This window comes from Phalaenopsis equestris, unplaced genomic scaffold, assembly GCF_001263595.1.
Source record: "Phalaenopsis equestris unplaced genomic scaffold, ASM126359v1 Scaffold200280, whole genome shotgun sequence".
NCBI lineage: Eukaryota > Viridiplantae > Streptophyta > Magnoliopsida > Asparagales > Orchidaceae > Phalaenopsis > Phalaenopsis equestris.
In genome coordinates this window covers 132,482-149,500 of record NW_018220112.1, presented here as the reverse complement: position 1 = coordinate 149,500, position 17,019 = coordinate 132,482, and the positions used below count along the sequence as shown (strand labels likewise).

Below are 17,019 nucleotides of genomic sequence, written 5' to 3'. Positions count from 1 at the left end.
CAGGAGCTTGCTTGCAAGCGAAATGGTTAGACGATTGTTGAAGCTCTAGTTGTAGAAGGTGAGCCTACGCCTAAAAAGTTTAAGGCGAGCTACTCCTCAAAGAAGACTTCTCACCAGAAGTCATTGAGGAAGAAAAAGGATGGGGAAAATTTGAGCCTATAAAAAAACTACATGTTGGCTCAGATGACCTGTTGATAGATTGCAACACAAAATTGGATGAGGTGCTGCCCCTTGCCTATCATCCGAGTCTGCCCATTAGTTCATCTTCCTAGAGAAGAATATAAAGGGGATGGATAAAGAGATGTCATTTGTTCTTATGCTCGTATAGGTATCAACGTGGTAACTCTCATACTCGTTGGAGAGGTTCTTGAGAAGGATGATAAGAGACCTTCACAAGGAAAAGAAAAGAGATGTTATGAAAAAAAAATGGAATAAAGGAGGAGACTAGGGCTAATTTGTTTATGATAGATGAGTAAAATAAGGCTCTGATGAAAAGCTCATGAGAAACAAGTTGAAGTTACTTCCACCCGCACAATCAATTTGGCAGAGGTTCACAGGCAACGAGCAAAATTTCTTGAGGGTGAATGTTCTGATTTCAAGGTAAGATGCTTCGAGCTCGAAGAACTATAATAAAGATCGGGAGCGAATAAACTTTTCTTGAGCCGATAATTTTAACATTTTATGCAAGTGCATTTAATTCTGCTTTTGAAAATTTGATTGTCATCTCGACATATCTTGTTTGGGCTACACAAATAAATATTAAGAAATCCATGAAATGACTTGTGAATCAGTATAAAGAGATGCACATACTCTTGATAGTGGGTGAATGAGATGTAAATATAGCGGTGAGTTGCTGGTTTCCAATTTATAAGATAATTTTTCTTTCAATCGCTGAACCAAGAATGATACTTTATCAATTTTTTGAGAATACTTCTTCGTCAAGTGTGTTTGTCTTTGATGGATTTTCAAAGATTTTGCTTTGGAGAATTTCTCAAGAGTATTATTATGTAGAATTCTTGTAAGTAGCTTAGGTTCAAGTCAAAACTACCATCCTTTATATATTTTCTTGGTTAATTTGTTACTTTTAATGAGTTGTGCTTTGCATTTGACTTATTAAGTTGATCTTGTTGCTATTTTTGCAGAGATGCATGTTTGGACTTGCTATAGGAGTGATTCACATTCTATTCATTGAGGATTTCTTCGCAATAGGGGGAGTTCAAATTCTTGGACTTGACCCGTGTTCCAAGAATTAAGGTTAGAGGGGTTTTACAATGCTTGAATGTTGATAAGGAAATTCAGATCATTTATTTTGGACTTAAAGTGGTGGATTGATGTTAACTCATCCTTCAAGTCCCGCAGAACTCGCCGTTGTATTGTGAACTCAACTAGAGGAGTTATCTGTATTTTAGAGATAATATGGGCAAGAAATGCCAAGATAAGGACATAATAAATATTTGCATAATAATTAATTAGTATAACGAGGTACATAAAAACTCTCGAAAAGTTGACGTGTCCGAAGGTAGATGGTCAAAGATGTGGTATTATGAATGTTAAATTTACGACCTTTACCTCATCCTCTCCCTTTTCACTAGCTATAATTAGTGGGAGTACTCCCACTTCCTTTTGGTTAAAGAAATTATGAGGAAAAGGAGAATGAGATGTTTGACAAATGTGGGTGATGAAGGGGAGGATGAGTCCAATAGCTTCTCCTTGCCTTCATCCCTTTTAAATTCTTTGTTTAATGTTATATGAATAGGCGAACTGTTCAATTTTGGATTTAGTGGCTTTGAGTTTGCTTTGAAATTGGCACTATTTCCTTAGCAAGGAAGGCAACTAGATTAATACTAACATGATAAATTTTTCTCTCTAGTAATATGTGTCTGAGTTCATTATTTGGTTGTTAGATTGCCGGGTTTCTACATTCTTGCTCTCAATTTCCCATCATGCTATCTTTTCTCGCCAACTCTCTTGTATGTGGATGATAAAACTCCATCATCAAGAGAGTATCCAAGCCAAGCTCGGTCTTCGCCTTTTTCCTTACGTTGATATTTCAGGGTTCGATCTTTTTTGAGTTCAGTTCGATCAAAATTCAGGTGAGCGGCCTCTCAATTCAATGGAGGATTAGGGCCGACCTTTCGATTTATTGGAAAAGTGAACTCCAAATTTGATGACAGTGTTGCAAATTTTTCTTTTTTTTTCACAATCTACACAAGCTTCAGGCCATATTGTATTATGGATTGTAAAATTGTATTTGGCTGCTTGCCCGATAAAAATTTACTTTGCATACTTTTTTATTTGTCACCTTATCTCATTTACATTGTTGTTGTGCTGGATGTGAAGATTTCAATAATTTATTATTGTTTTTTTGATAACTCTGTGTTCATCATTATTTAACGAACTCATTTCACGAACTCTTAGTTATCTGATAAACATGCCTCATGAACTTAACTTTATTTAACGAACTTGATCTTATGGGTGAAGCGATTTTTTGGTGGGGTTGACACATCTTGGAGGAGTTCTCTGAGCATTGATTGTAGCAAATTTATTACTTTGAACTCTCATGGCTGACTGCTTCTGCCAAAAATGTTCATGTATAAGATTAATATTTTTTTAAGTCGTAAAACCTTGTCAAACTTGATCGCAACGAGTTTATTAGAATGCCATTTATATTAGTTTTGCATAAATTTTAGGCTAAGATGAAGCAGAAAGGAACTTTGCTTAAGTAGAGATTGTTTTTGTCCTTTGGGGCTTTCAGCTTTCCTAGAAGTTTTATTTCTTAGGGCCTCTTGGAGCTTCTCTTGCAACTTTTTATGCTTGGGAGTTTTCAGCATTTATTCGGGGAGTATTCATTTTCTTTTTTAATTTTAGTACTTAGACTCCATCACATTTTCCATAAATAATGCAATAGAAGTATTCTTATTGGAAATTCGACATTGAATATTATTAATAACTTGTTTTTATAACTAAGCTCGCCTAGACTAGTTCCTCATGCGTTTTGGGTAATACATAGCTTTTATGGGTAAAAAGATTTGAGATTGTCTCCGCTCCATTCTAGGTACTTCCTTTCTTGTTATGTAATTAGCTTGTAAACTCTCGCGCTGATTTTTCCTTGTACAATGTAAGATTCGTTCCATGTTCTATCTAACTTTTTGATGTCTTGATTGCACTCAACGGGATTTACTTTTTTCAATACCAAATCATCATCTTTAAATTATTTTTCCTTAATACTTTGAGTTGTAATACTGTCACTCAAATTTTTTTTTTATACTTTAAGCCAAATTGATTTCACAACTCCTCTAGTAGGTCAAGTGAGGTATTGAGACATTTTTCATTAACAACTTGTGCTATTCGTAAAATTTGGATTCCTCGAAACTAATGCGATGACTACTCTCTAGTTGTGTATATATTCAATTGATAACATTGCTTTTGTCCCATGTGAAAGGGCAAATGATGTTTGTTTTGTTGCGTTTAAAAGTAATGTCTTGATTGCCTAAAGAACCGATGGAATGAACATTGCTTTTGTCCCATGTGAAAGGGCAAATGATGTTTGTTTTGTTGCGGTTAAAAGTAATGTCTTGATTGCCTACAGAACCGATGGAAGGAGATCAACTCACTTTCCTTTAGCGCATTCGACTCAAGGATTTCTTTGTTTGTTGCTTCAACTTGGCCATTCATCACCTGAAATAAACTTGAGGTAAATCCCTTGACTTTGACATAAATCCTTAATTTTTGTATCAACATTACTAGGGGTTGTTGTCTGTGACAATAATCATAGGAACTCCGTATCTACATGTGAGGTTTGCCCCCATGTGAAAGGGCAAATGATGTTTGTTTTGTTGCGGTTAAAAGTAATGTCTTGATTGCCTACAAAACCGATGGAAGGAGATCAACTCACTTTCCTTTAGCGCATTCGACTCAAGGATTTCTTTGTTTGTTGCTTCAACTTGGCCATTCATCACCTGAAATAAACTTGAGGTAAATCCCTTGACTTTGACATAAATCCTTAATTTTTGTATCAACATTACTAGGGGTTGTTGTCTGTGACAATAATCATAGGAACTCCGTATCTACATGTGAGGTTTACATGAAGTTGCGGACTGCCGCGACCTTTGTTAGTATTTTTGTGTTTATCCACTTCGAGAAGTAATCGGTTTCAACTAAATGAAATTCTCTTGATCTTTCGAGGAAGGGAAAAGACCCTAAGGATACAACCCATCACATGATGAATATTGGCCATGAACTTATAATCAGTTATAGTTTGTATTAAGGTTTGAGCTGGATGAGGGTGAATTTTCAACATTGCTCACACCTAGAGAATTCTTAATTGCCTTTTCTAAACGCTGGCCATAAATATTCTTACCTCAATACACGACTTGTTAAGTTTTTTCCCTTTGAGTGGCTTCCACTCTCACTGGAATTTACTTTTCTGAGGATATGTCGTATATCTTCTTTGACATATTTGAGTCATAACAAGTTGGATGGTCTCTGGAATAATTCTTTGTCTAGTAGCAAGTATTGCCAACTTTATTCTGAACCTTCTATGCACATAAGTAGAAAGTACACCGCTATTGAGAAATTGTATATGTGAACCGATCCAACTTTTCTTGTATTTCCATATTCATGATTTCTGCTTCTTTGATTGTTGGAGGGGTTGACTTCTGAGGGAGTTCAATGATTTGATTTTTGTCTCCTATGATATGCTCGATCTTGAAGATCTTGAACTACTTAATCTCTGTCTCAACTTTTAAGAGTTATTTCTTCATCATTGCCAATTTAGCTTCATATTTTTTTTACTTGTTTAACTAACAACTGTTAGTTAGATCATACTAGTAAATACTGTATTCTTACCCCTTGGGCAAAATGTAGCACTGCAATTAAGGTTTCATACTCAGCTTGATTTTTGGTAATGTCAACTCGACTTTTATATGGTTCTCTTCAGGGAGATACTAGTAGGGCTTCTAAGAAAAACTCCAAGTCCAGCACCTTGACAACTTGATGCCCCATCAACGTGAAGATTCTACAGTAATTCCTACTGGGTTGCCGCAGCTTGTTGGTTGCCTAACTTGGAGAAGTTTGTGAAGAAATGCGTCACCGCTTTCGCCTCGATCACTCTTCACGATTTGTATTATAAATCTAATTTGTTAAGCTTGATTGCCCACTTGAATAAGAAATCAATATATTCTAGTTTATCGAGTACTGACTTTGATTATTGTGCATCACCATTTTATGTGATGTGTTCGAAAATATGAGCAAGGCCTTCGTGTCAAAATAATCAAAGCAAGGGTTAATTTTGTCATGATAGGATATCTGAGTACTGCTTAGTCTAGCACCATGCTGATCGCTTTTGATCTGACTCCTAGATATATTAACAGTCTCTCGTCAAACATTGGACTTTGTAGTAATGGTGGAGACATTAAAAAGTTTTGAGCTGGAGGAAAGGCTATTCACACTCTTCTGTCCAAATGAAATGCTTGGCTCATCTCATAATTATAAAAAAAGTTGTATACTTGTCTCCAGATTTAAAAATGAAGTGACTTAGACCCATAATCTAACCAATCAACTTCTACAATTATTAATATTACGAGAGGATGACATTTCTACGAGCACTTTCACTTTTTTGGGGTTCTCTTCGATACTTTCAGAGTGTAGGAAAGTAGCCTAAGAATATTACGTGAGGATGACATTTCTATCGCTAAATTTACGTTTGAGCGTATTTAGCTTTATATTATTATTTTTCAGTGCTTCAAAAGCTTCTTTTAGGTTTGCTATGTATTATTCTATTGATTTGGTTTGATTAACGAATCATCAACATATACTTAATATATCTCCTCTTTTGTATATAACAAATGATATCTATCATGTGCTCATAAGTAGCAATAACAATTCTAAGCTTAAAAAACATCACATTGTAGCAATAGACGACATCCATAGTAATGATTACAGTTTGCCTAGCATTCACTTTGTGAATCTTAATTTTGTGATAGCCAAAGAAGGTATCCAAAAAATTTATGTCTAAATAGCCGATTGCAGAGTCGACAAATGCATCAATCCATGGTAGTGGGTATCAATCTTTTGGGCAGGCTAAGTTCAATTGGTAATGTCGATACACATCTACAATTTCTTGTTCAACCTTAAAATTATCACCAAATTGGCGATTTAGTCTAGGCACTGTACTTTTCGAATGTAGCCCATGTTCATCAGCTTTTGCACTTCTTATCGAACTGGGTCTTTGAGGGTAATTGTAACAGAACACATCTGCTTTATTGGTTTATCTCTGGAGCTGATGTTCAAGTTATGGCAGATAACATCGACATCAGTACATGACATTTCTTCAGTTGATCAAGCCAGATGTTAGTATTAGCACAAGACGTTGATCAATCTATTTTTGAATTCTACATAAAAAATAGTGCTAATTCGAGAAGCGTTACTTGGCTCGTCTTCAGTGGCGTTGACTTCCTCTATGACTATTTATCTCCAAGCCGCGTCATCACTATACTTCGAGTTGGATGATTTCCTTCTTCTATGCTGCCTACCTCCCGTAGGTACTAAGTGCATGATTGCTCAAAATATCCTCGAACGATAATCAATTTTCCATTGCCTGTGAATATATGGATGACATGTTATGTTGAGATGATTGCTTTAAAATTTTTGATGAGTGAAGGACCAAAAATAATATTAAAAGTCACCAGAGAGTCGACTATCATTGTGAATTGCTTGTCTTTTGCCCCCTAACTTATGGGTAGCACTATGACCCTCATGACTTTTTTTATCTCCTGAGAATTTGTACAAGGAGTTTGAGGTGGAAGATAGATGCAAGGAACTCACAACTCTGTGATGAAATGAAGTCTCCAAGCACGATTCTTCGGAGCAAAACCTTTCCAGGCTTGTCTGGCACAATGCTTCTATCTTGTTTTGGCCAAATATGGTCTGTAAAATTTCTCATTCAATTATAAAATTATAACCACATTGGCGATTTAGTGTAGGCACTGTACTTTTCGAATGTAGCTGATGTTCATCAGCTTTTGCATTCTTATGGAATTGGCTCTTTGAGGGTAACTGTAACAGAACACATCTGCTTTATTGGTCAAGCTCTGGAGCTGATGTTCAAGTTATGACAGACAACATCGACATCAATACATGACATTTCTTTAGTTGATCAAACCAGATGATAGTATTAGCACAAGATGTTGATCAACATGTTTTTGAATTCTACATAAAAATAGTGCTAATTTGAGAAGTGTTACTTGGCCCGTTTTCGGTGGTGTTGACTTCCTCTATTACTATTTATCTCCATGCTGCTTCACCACTATACTTCGAGTTGGATGATTTCCTCTTCTATGTTGCCTACCTCCCGTAGGTAGTAAGTGCATGATTGCTCCAAATATCCTCGAACGATAATCAATTTTCCACTTCCTGTGTATATATGGATAACATGTTATGTTAAGATGATTGCTTTAAAAGTTTTGATGAGTGAAGAACCAAAAATAATATTATAAGTCACTAGAGAGTCGACTATCATTGTGAATTGCTTGTCCCCTAACTTATGGGTAGTACTATGACCCTCATGATTTATTTTTTATCTTCTGAGAATCTATACAAGGAGTTTGAGGTGGAAGATAGATGCAAGGAACGAGGGTTCATCTTATCAAGAACGGTTTTAAAAAGAATGTTAAACAAAATTCTCTGTATCGATAAAGATGTTACTTATATACAAATTAACAATCAGTGTTGTAATCACGATTGCATCATTATAAGAATTTTCCTTAGAGGTAGGTCTTCATTAGTGAAGATGACGGGTGGTTGACTCACAACTCTGTGATGAAATGATGTCTCCAAGCACGTTTCTTCGGAGCGATACCTTTTCAGGCTTGTTTGGCACAATGCTTCTATCTCGTTTCGGCCAAGTATGGTTTGTACTATGCCCGTTATGTGGTTCACTTGAGCTAGAATCGACTTGTTATTGGATTCTTCAACTGGTGCATATCTTTGCCTTCAAGTGATCGTTCCCAGTGCAATGAACTTTTTTAGTTTCCTAGCTTTGACCAATTTCTCAATCAGATTTCTGAGGTGACAACATTTCCCAGTGTCATGACCATTATCGCGATGATAGACACAATACTTTTGTACTCGCGTAGATATCCGCCTGCTTCTATAGGCATTAGCCCTAGAAAATAGTCTTTATTCTGAATAAACTCTACTATCTCATCCACTGAGACTCGCAAGAGAGTTTGAGTCGGTAGTTAGTGAGTTTGTGACAGTGACCTCTTTTCCATATGACGATCAACTCGCCACTTTTGATATTGAATTTGTTCGGTGGATGATTTTGCCTTTCTTGAAAATGTTCTTTTCTTGGAAGAACGTGGGTGACATTTCTCAAAATTAGACCTCATTATAGGCCGCACAACGAATTATTCCTCTGCTTATTTGATTGAAGTTTCTCTTTGGTGTGCGTATCCTTGCATGTCCGGTGGTAAGAAATGAATTCTACTCCTTCACGAAGATATGGTTGTTGGCTAGTTCCAACAACTCGGCTAAGGTTTTGTGGCTCTATAGGCCTCTATAGGCCATGATCGTAACGAAAAAACCTTCTCTCATCCCTTGAGTTAATGCAGTGTGGGTGATTGCAGGTTCAAGATCTCGGACTTCCAACATTTCGCTCTGAAAGTGAGTAACAAAAGCTCGCAGGGTCTCACCTGGTTCTTTATGAATTCACAATAGGGCTTGAGAACTTTTCTGCAGTATTTGAGTGCTGATAAACTTCTCTACGATCATGCATATAAAGTTCATGCAGGAGGTAGTCACAGTAAGCGGTATACTTTTGAACCATCTCAATGTTGATTCCTTTAAATTCATTAAAACTAATCGACACTTCAGAGCATTCTTCTCCTTCAGTAAATAAGTGGTAGACTTGAAAAAGGCGATGTGGTCTGATGTATTCGACCTCCCTCAATATGGTTTCTAAGACAGAATCTTGAAGTGCTCCAGTGTCTCTGCTTTAGCAATTTCTTGGGAGGTGTTCTCTAAGGGTATGATCGTGGGGTTTTGACTCTCCTTTCATGCTCGAATGGGTCCGAGCCTGCGTTGTCAGGGTAGTAAGTGTCAGCTTCATCCATTAGAGCCAAGTTCCCTCCTCCATTGTATCGGGGCTATCAGATGAGGCAGGTGTGCTTGCTCTCTTGATGCTTATGCAAGTGTTCCTCTTATCATTGTCATCATTTATTTTTTTAACTTAATGATCTGTTGAATGACAAATTCTCTAGTACAATTCATATTTCTGGTTCTCTCTGTGACTTGGTTTTGCTTTTTGTGTAGCTTCTCTTTTTGTATGTAGCATAATTCGTGCTGATTGCATCTTAAAAGACGTTGAATCATAATCTGTTTGTAGACTCACATCTCAAGAAAAGAGCTAGTGAAGAAGGGGAATAAACTTAAGCGAGGGGTTTTTTTTTGTTTACTAAGAGAGAATTGCGTTACATCATCCAGTGATTAATTATTCATCATCTATTACATAAATCTTTTTCCCTTTTTATAAGTGGGTTTTTCTCATATTTTATAAAAATGTAATCATTATGTTTAGATCTCTAGGTTATTTTTGTTTATTCTGTTTTGTGTTCATATGGTATTAGTATACAATTAACATTATTTCTGACCTGTTATCCTTTGTCTTTTGTTCCCAGCTTGTTGCTATGTCACATCCTTGTTAGCCTGTTCGGCTCTTAGGATAGTTTGACTTTAGACCAATTCAACCTTAAAGCGATTTGGCTCCTTTTTATTAGGTTTGATCGGATATTATAAAACGGACCGACTTGCATTATTAGATGGACTCCTTGAGCTTGACAGATGAAGGAATGTATTTGTTTGATGGCGCCAGCAAGTTGTGGATCCTGGCTTGGTAAATTGAGCTAAGGAACTTGAAGATCTGTCTTGGTGCATTATCCGGATCTTGATTCTGAGTTTAGTATGGTCTATACAAAGTTGATGACATATATTAAAATCATGATAATCGTACTTCTTATCAACATAGACTGTAGGCCATCTTTATGAGGGAAAAAAAACATGGAAAACAGTTGAATGGGTAGCTAATTTTTTGATACTCAAAGAATGCTTGTTTTTTGTGTCTAGTGCGTCAATCTACTTCAAGATGCTTGCCTTTTTATGAAATAGATCTAGCAAGGTGTGCAACACTGGGGGTATCCCACTTTAATTAGGCACCGTGATTGAGCATACTGGCCGCTTAAATAAAGATGTTACATGAATATTAGCGGTTATGAATCAATAACCATTATTTTAGAAAACTTTACAACTTGGATTTTAAATTGAAGTAGTAAAGCCAATAGACCAATATTCTTCTCTTCCCCTGCTTCCCTACCCAACCTCCTAGCCCCATCCCAACACATACAGAAGATTTTTTTTAACTCTGTGCTTGTTTTGTTTCCTCACGTGGTCTCTAATTATTGCATCTTTCTATTATGGTAAAAAAAGTCCTGGCTTGCAGAAATATTATTATAATATTACTGTAGATTGGTAACTCAATGATGTTTTGTTCTTTTGGAAGCTTTTAGAGGCTTACTGAGGTCCATAGAGAAGGATTTTCATAATCCACTTGTGAGGAAGATAATAGCTGCACTGAAGTCCCTTAGAGCTTTTGCAGTGCTATGATGTTTTTCCTCTATGCCATTCATGTTACAAAGGCAGGCACTTTGGCTTCTCATTTGTTCTTGTGTTAGATGCCTCATATAAGTATTGCTTGTAAGATTATTAAATATATTATAATTAAAATTCATTTTTCGATATGCCAAAATAACACAGTACAAAAATATCATGGCTAGAAATTATAGTGTCATACCTTACCTTGTTTAAGATAAGTTATGCAATATATGTTAAATGGTATTTGGCTATTGTGATTTTACTTCAGTCTTTTTAATCTGTCTCAGCGTTTGTTTTTTTTCCCTCGAGTATAATTTGGGAGCTGACCTTTTATCATGTTTTTCATCTTATTTAACTTTTATTTTATTTCCATGTTTTCTTTACCTTTTTTTTTTTTGGCTTAGAGGACATGTGAGTCGGACCTGTGTTCTGATTTTCTACCTTTTCTTTTGATATTCTTACCTTTATTTCATTTGTGATATTTGGGCTGCCATAATTGTTCACTTATGATGCTTTGTTATATCTATGATTTTATCATTTGTGCTTGAGTTATGTAATGAATTTTGATATTATTAATGCTGTGTTATCTTTGCTACTTTATGTTGTACACATTGGATTCTGTTTTGGATACGCTGATAAAATCTATGTTTAAGTTTATAAACCATGTCAATTCATTTTATATGTAGTATACTTTTCAAGAATAGCTTTTTATCAAGGGCTGTTTGGCACAACATTTGTCGTTTAAAAGTTTTAGCCTTGGCACTGAGTGTATTCTGGAATTTTGTGGAGAGGTTTTATGTTGGGGGTGGAGATTTTGAACTGATGCTAAGATCTCTTAGTTCGGGATTGTGTTTTCCGGTAAAGATAAATTCTCTAAAGAAACTAATATGAAACCAATTCAGAGTTGTTCCTGTCTCCTGGTTTTTCATGATAAATAAATTGTTCTTTTTTTTTTTGTTTTTTTCTGCTAGTTGCTTTTGACAGCTAATTCATGGCCTCTCTCACACGCGCACACACACATCTCTCTCTCTCTCTCTCTCTCTATATATATATATATACATTATTTTTCTTGTAAATTTCTTACTCTTATCTTTTTATTATTTGAATTTGTAGTCTATGCAGATGGAAGTATTTGTTTGGATATTTTGCAGAATCAGTGGAGCCCCATCTATGATGTGGCTGCAATTCTTACGTCAATCCAGGTATCTTGAAGAACTCATTAGCCTTCTTAATTCATGATAAATTTTCATTTCATTACTAGATGGACCTCTGTTAGGTATACCAGATCCACGTATAAAAAGCCATGGCATGGATTTTGTAGACTTGAACTATGAGTTCTCTTTTTCCTCTAATGGCAGTGCATGATAAATTTTGATGAAATCAGTATGTTTAGTTCCATATTCGTAAGTCATATTTATCATTTACTGTATGAAATGTAGCTTCTACCCTGGAAAGCAGCCTAATACTGCACAAGTTCTTTCTCATTGGCTGTGTTTGTGAATGTTATTTCCATTTCTTTTATGTTTGAAAGAAAGGAATAGAAGAATGGCCAAAAGGGTGATGTGGTAGTTTAAATATGTTAGAAAATTAAGGTTATTTAGGTTAATGCCCATTATTTTCTCATTTCCTTGAATTTCTTCTATAGGCTTACTTGGGAATAAGTGATGAGCAGTGCATGGAGATAGTAAATTATCTTTGCGTAATGCTTATATTATCAGTTAGAATGTTCCTCGGGTTCATTTGTCAATGCTAGTATGTGTTTTTTATAGCAGTCAAATGTTCCGCCTTAAGTACCCAGCCTAATGCTAGATCCTGGGCTTGAGTTCTTAATCTGAGTTGGAAGATTTTGGATGCATGGTATGCACATGCATCCATTTATCTATCGAAACTCTACATATTTGTGTTGGATGGTTAGGGAGTTATCTTTCTATTCACTATAATTATGTATTAATTGTACTGTATTTCTTTGTGTTTATGTTTTTTTTTTATTAATGACATCAATTGTATAAATTCAAGATATGAATTAAACACGTTAAAATTTTAGGCATCCAGATTGAGTCCAAAATTTAGATATAATGCATGCAACCAGAACTATCTAACATAATTTAGGACATGTGTTCAACGTAAAAGGTTCTTTCATTAATAGTTATTGAATCATCATAATGTAGATGGTTTATTCATTGATTGTTATTGAATCATCATAATGTAGATTACCTAGTATGAATGGAACTAAACAAATATAAGAATCATAATCAACACTAAGCTAGATGTTAGAATGTAGCAAACACTTGTGCATCATGCCATGCCTTTCCCATAAATTTATTTGTACATATATCTCAAAATATTTTTTGATCACAAGTGCATGTACGCCATACTTTTAATATATGCAGAGAACTGCGTTGGCTACCTGTCTTGGATTGGGTATCCAAAAAAGTGCAGGTTCAATAGCATTATAGCATTACAGCCAAGTGGATTTAAATTTGTAGGTTGGTTTATATCTGCAAGTGCCTTCAAAAATTCAAACTTTAATTTGTAAAAAGTGGAAGCCATAATTTTTTTAAATTCACAAGCATAGCAAACATGCCCGAATCTATTACAGAAGTTACATCGGATTCTTGGTGATGATAGTTTTTTTTTTAAATTATACTATCAAGCTTTCCACTAAAAGAAGCATGCTTCTTAGTCTTAGAAATTTTTATGGCATATTAATCGTTCTGAAGATTTAAGGTAATTAACAAACTCAATCAAAATATGATGCTCAAAGGTACACCCGTGAAGTTATTCTTGGAATATTTATTTGGACATTTTAGTTTTCTTGATTTGTCCTCTAGCTTCACTTCAAATTGCAAAGGCTCCAAGTAAACCTAGTGTATAAGGTCATCTTCACAATGGTTGCTAATCAATTAAATAATCAATAAATTACTTGGGAACTTTTTTGGAATCAATTATTGTTTCTCAAATAATTGGGGGCATATACCTGATTTCATTAGAAAAGGACATCCTTTTCTATTATATTATTAATTTGCATTGTCTATTCATGAGCAAGCCACATGTCCCGTCAAAAGAATGAGAAAATAAAATAGTGTGAACAGAATGTCACATTTTATCACTTGTGGAACCACTCAATTTTTCATTGGTTTAAATTGAGCTTCATAAGTTATAACAAATCTAGAGTGTCTATATTATTTTTTTCAGTGTTCTATTTTGCCATCATCTGAGTAATTCATATTGCTCCAAGATATATTTTGCCTAGTGTAGTTGTGTTTTGCGCTTCATTTTTTAGTATAATGGCTTGAGATTGAGAGCATTTCAAGCTATTAGCTTAAATAGTGGTTAGCATAGCAATTTGTGGGATTGCATAGTTGGTCACACGTTTTGCCATCCAGCAATCCATGGCCTCAAGAGGAAGAAATCTTTAGATTTCGAGGGAAACCTATGTGTGCAAGTTGTATAATGTCTTTATTTCTATATGATTAGTAATTTTCATTGGTAGAAATTTTCAAATTGTAATTTGGAATTCTGTTGCACTAGTAGAGGGGCAAGATTTCTAATAATATAACATAAAATTCAATTTTTTTCTCCTTTCTCCATATGCAAGATATAAATATTTCGTTGGAATTAAAGTGGATGGAATATTCATCTATCCGTAAATATATGTTTTTGATCATCTAAATGAGATTGGTATAATGAGATGTAAGTTGCTGGAAGTTTCAAGTGACTAGTGTCACAATTGCAAAAGGTAGAACACGTGTGATGAACATATTTTAGTATTTAATAAATTATTAATATGAAATATATAATTCTTTATTATTTCGAGTGAGCATATCATAAAATGAAGTATATTTTCACAATTTTTTTAAAGATAAGTAACTAAATATAATTACTAATAAAAAAAGTACTATATATCAAGGCACTCATTAATTGTTTTGAGTTATCACATATTCTTTTTTTCTATTGATATTACTTTTAAAATATTGAAAATTCAACAAAATAATAAATACTATTGTTATACTTTAAATAATCAAATAAAACATGAATACATAAGTATCATTAATTGTAGTTAACACACCCAATATTATGGTCATCGTTATCATTAGCCCATATGCTCTCTTTGATGAATTCTTCACCCTCATTTAGAATAAACTTGATTCAAAGATGGCTCGTTAAGAGAAGATCAACAAACTGAAGCATTTCATTATCATTTTTTTTAGGTAGCGTATCTCTGCTAATATCCTATAATTTTCTCTCCTCGAGTATATTCTGGGCTCCTAGATAAAAAATAAATATTAAATCATTATACAAATGAAGAGTGATCTTGTTGTTTTTTAATAAATTTATAAAAGAGTATACACTCAGATGCTTCCACATTAAGAAAATCAACATGTTTTTGCCAATAATTTTAAGGGTATGTTTTGGGCAGTTGTTCTAGGAAGCTATTGCGGAGAAGCTGACTGTCTATTTATTTTTCACAGTTTTGTAGCAGCTATGCTGTAATTGTTTCTGAACAGATGATCCTTTTGCCCCTATAGTATAGCGTTGTTTATAACATAACCAATTCTGCTAGCACATTTCATACTTGAAAATAAATATCCAGATTGAATATTACAAAATAAAAACAGACACCTCACATAACAATAATTATACAATAATCGAAATTTAAAAAAATTATTAAAATAACAATTACTAATATCATAATATTGTTTTTAAAATGCAGTTGGTTAATATCACGAGATAATCCTTCATCCAACGAAACTCTTCACGTCTGATCACTATCTGCAGTGGAATCCTCTTTCCGATCCTCCTATCTAAAGAAGTCACATTTTTTTGTTCTTTTTCTCACACCTATAAAATTATCTTTCATAGCTATGTGACTGCCGCGAAGTAAGCAGAGAACATTGTGATCCACAGTAGCAGTACAATGTTCTGGAGGTAACGAAAATTCTTGAACTCATTTTTTCTGAAGGTTTAAAACCACAAAACAAAAACTCTTAGATATAACATTAATAAGAAGAATAATCGAAGCACACAATTCGAGTTTTATGAAACTATGTTGTCTTAGAGAACAGGGTATAAACTAATGAATCTATCACTACAAGAAGACAGTGGACTTTAAAAAAGTATGGGTTCTTAGTTGCATTTAAACCACACAATACTGAGCTTGTATGTGTCACATATGCATATCACCAAAAAAATCATATAGGAGAATCTCATAAGGACTGATAACGGAGAGGAACTTGGTTGTCTTCATTGGGATTTCACACGTGTTAAGAACCAATAGCAGCATATAGGCCATCCAGAAGAGCCAATAAGGTTGAATGTCTCGTTATAGTTCTGGAAGTACTGTGAAATCTCTATGGTGGTTCTTTGGAATGTTGGGTCATCGGGTTTGATAATTGCTGATGAGAAATGTACTAGAACATTCAACACAATTTAAAAATATCTACTAATTTTTTCATATGACTGCTGAAATAGTTCTATGACTCTTCTCATAGATTCATTATGTGATACAATGTAGAGTGTTATTGATAACACATCTCTTGAAGTGATCTTAGAGGAGCCATGAACTCTATTATTCCTAGGTAGTTCTTTCAAGAGATCGATGAAAACGGACTGTCATGCAGAATATATTGCTAAATCTTGTTGGGTGCCATACAAGCAACTCTCCAACTCATTTATTGTCAATGCATGAAAATGTCATGTAAGGAGAGCGAGTAATACTCATATATCAAGAACAACAGAGCTGCAATTCTTCTTCATCGTTTTTCTCTGACCATGTTAACCACAGTCGATGCTGCTAACACATATATGAATCACCGAATTAGCTATTATCATAACATGCTTTAAACAAACAACAATTATCAATAAACATTGAAAAAAAAATAAAAATTATATGATTCAATTTTTCTCACAAGTAAAAGAACAATATTGTCCACTATAGAAAATCAAAGTGTATCCAAAGTAGCATAGATAGTGTCCCAATGGAAAACAAATATAAACTGTCCACTAGAAAAATAGAATTCAAGCTTCTATGTTGTAATGAAAATAACGTAAATAATTTACCCTACTATCAGTGGTCATCATCATAAAGAACACCCTCTGGGTCGGTCTTCGAGCAACTTCATAGAGAACAAGTACAACGACATGTTCTCGTAAATTTTGGAGTTGCTTCCAAAATTCACATCACTTGCTGAATGAAAGTTGTTTGTGATGTGTCACGGTCATTGGTGCATGAAGCAACTAACTGTGAAATTTGGCTTCTAATGAAAACAAAACCTTTTTCTTTTTCTCAACCACAGGACGTTTAGATCGACTAGATTTAACTTCATTAAGTTTAGGGTCGGGGGCTTGATTGGAACCAGAAGTTAGCTCGAT

The 17,019-nt window shown here is 34.6% G+C and overlaps 1 protein-coding gene across 3 annotated transcripts in view; it reads left to right on the top strand.

Annotated features, from left to right (window-relative positions):
* The window catches only part of LOC110035846 (ubiquitin-conjugating enzyme E2 2), a 41,839-nt gene that overhangs the window by 13,036 nt on the left and 11,784 nt on the right, over positions 1-17,019 (top strand). For all 3 annotated transcript variants that reach the window (XM_020740159.1, XM_020740158.1, XM_020740160.1), the window contains exon 5: positions 11,761-11,849. In XM_020740159.1, the coding sequence (XP_020595818.1) occupies positions 11,761-11,849 (89 nt within the window). The remainder of the gene's footprint in view (positions 1-11,760; positions 11,850-17,019) is intronic.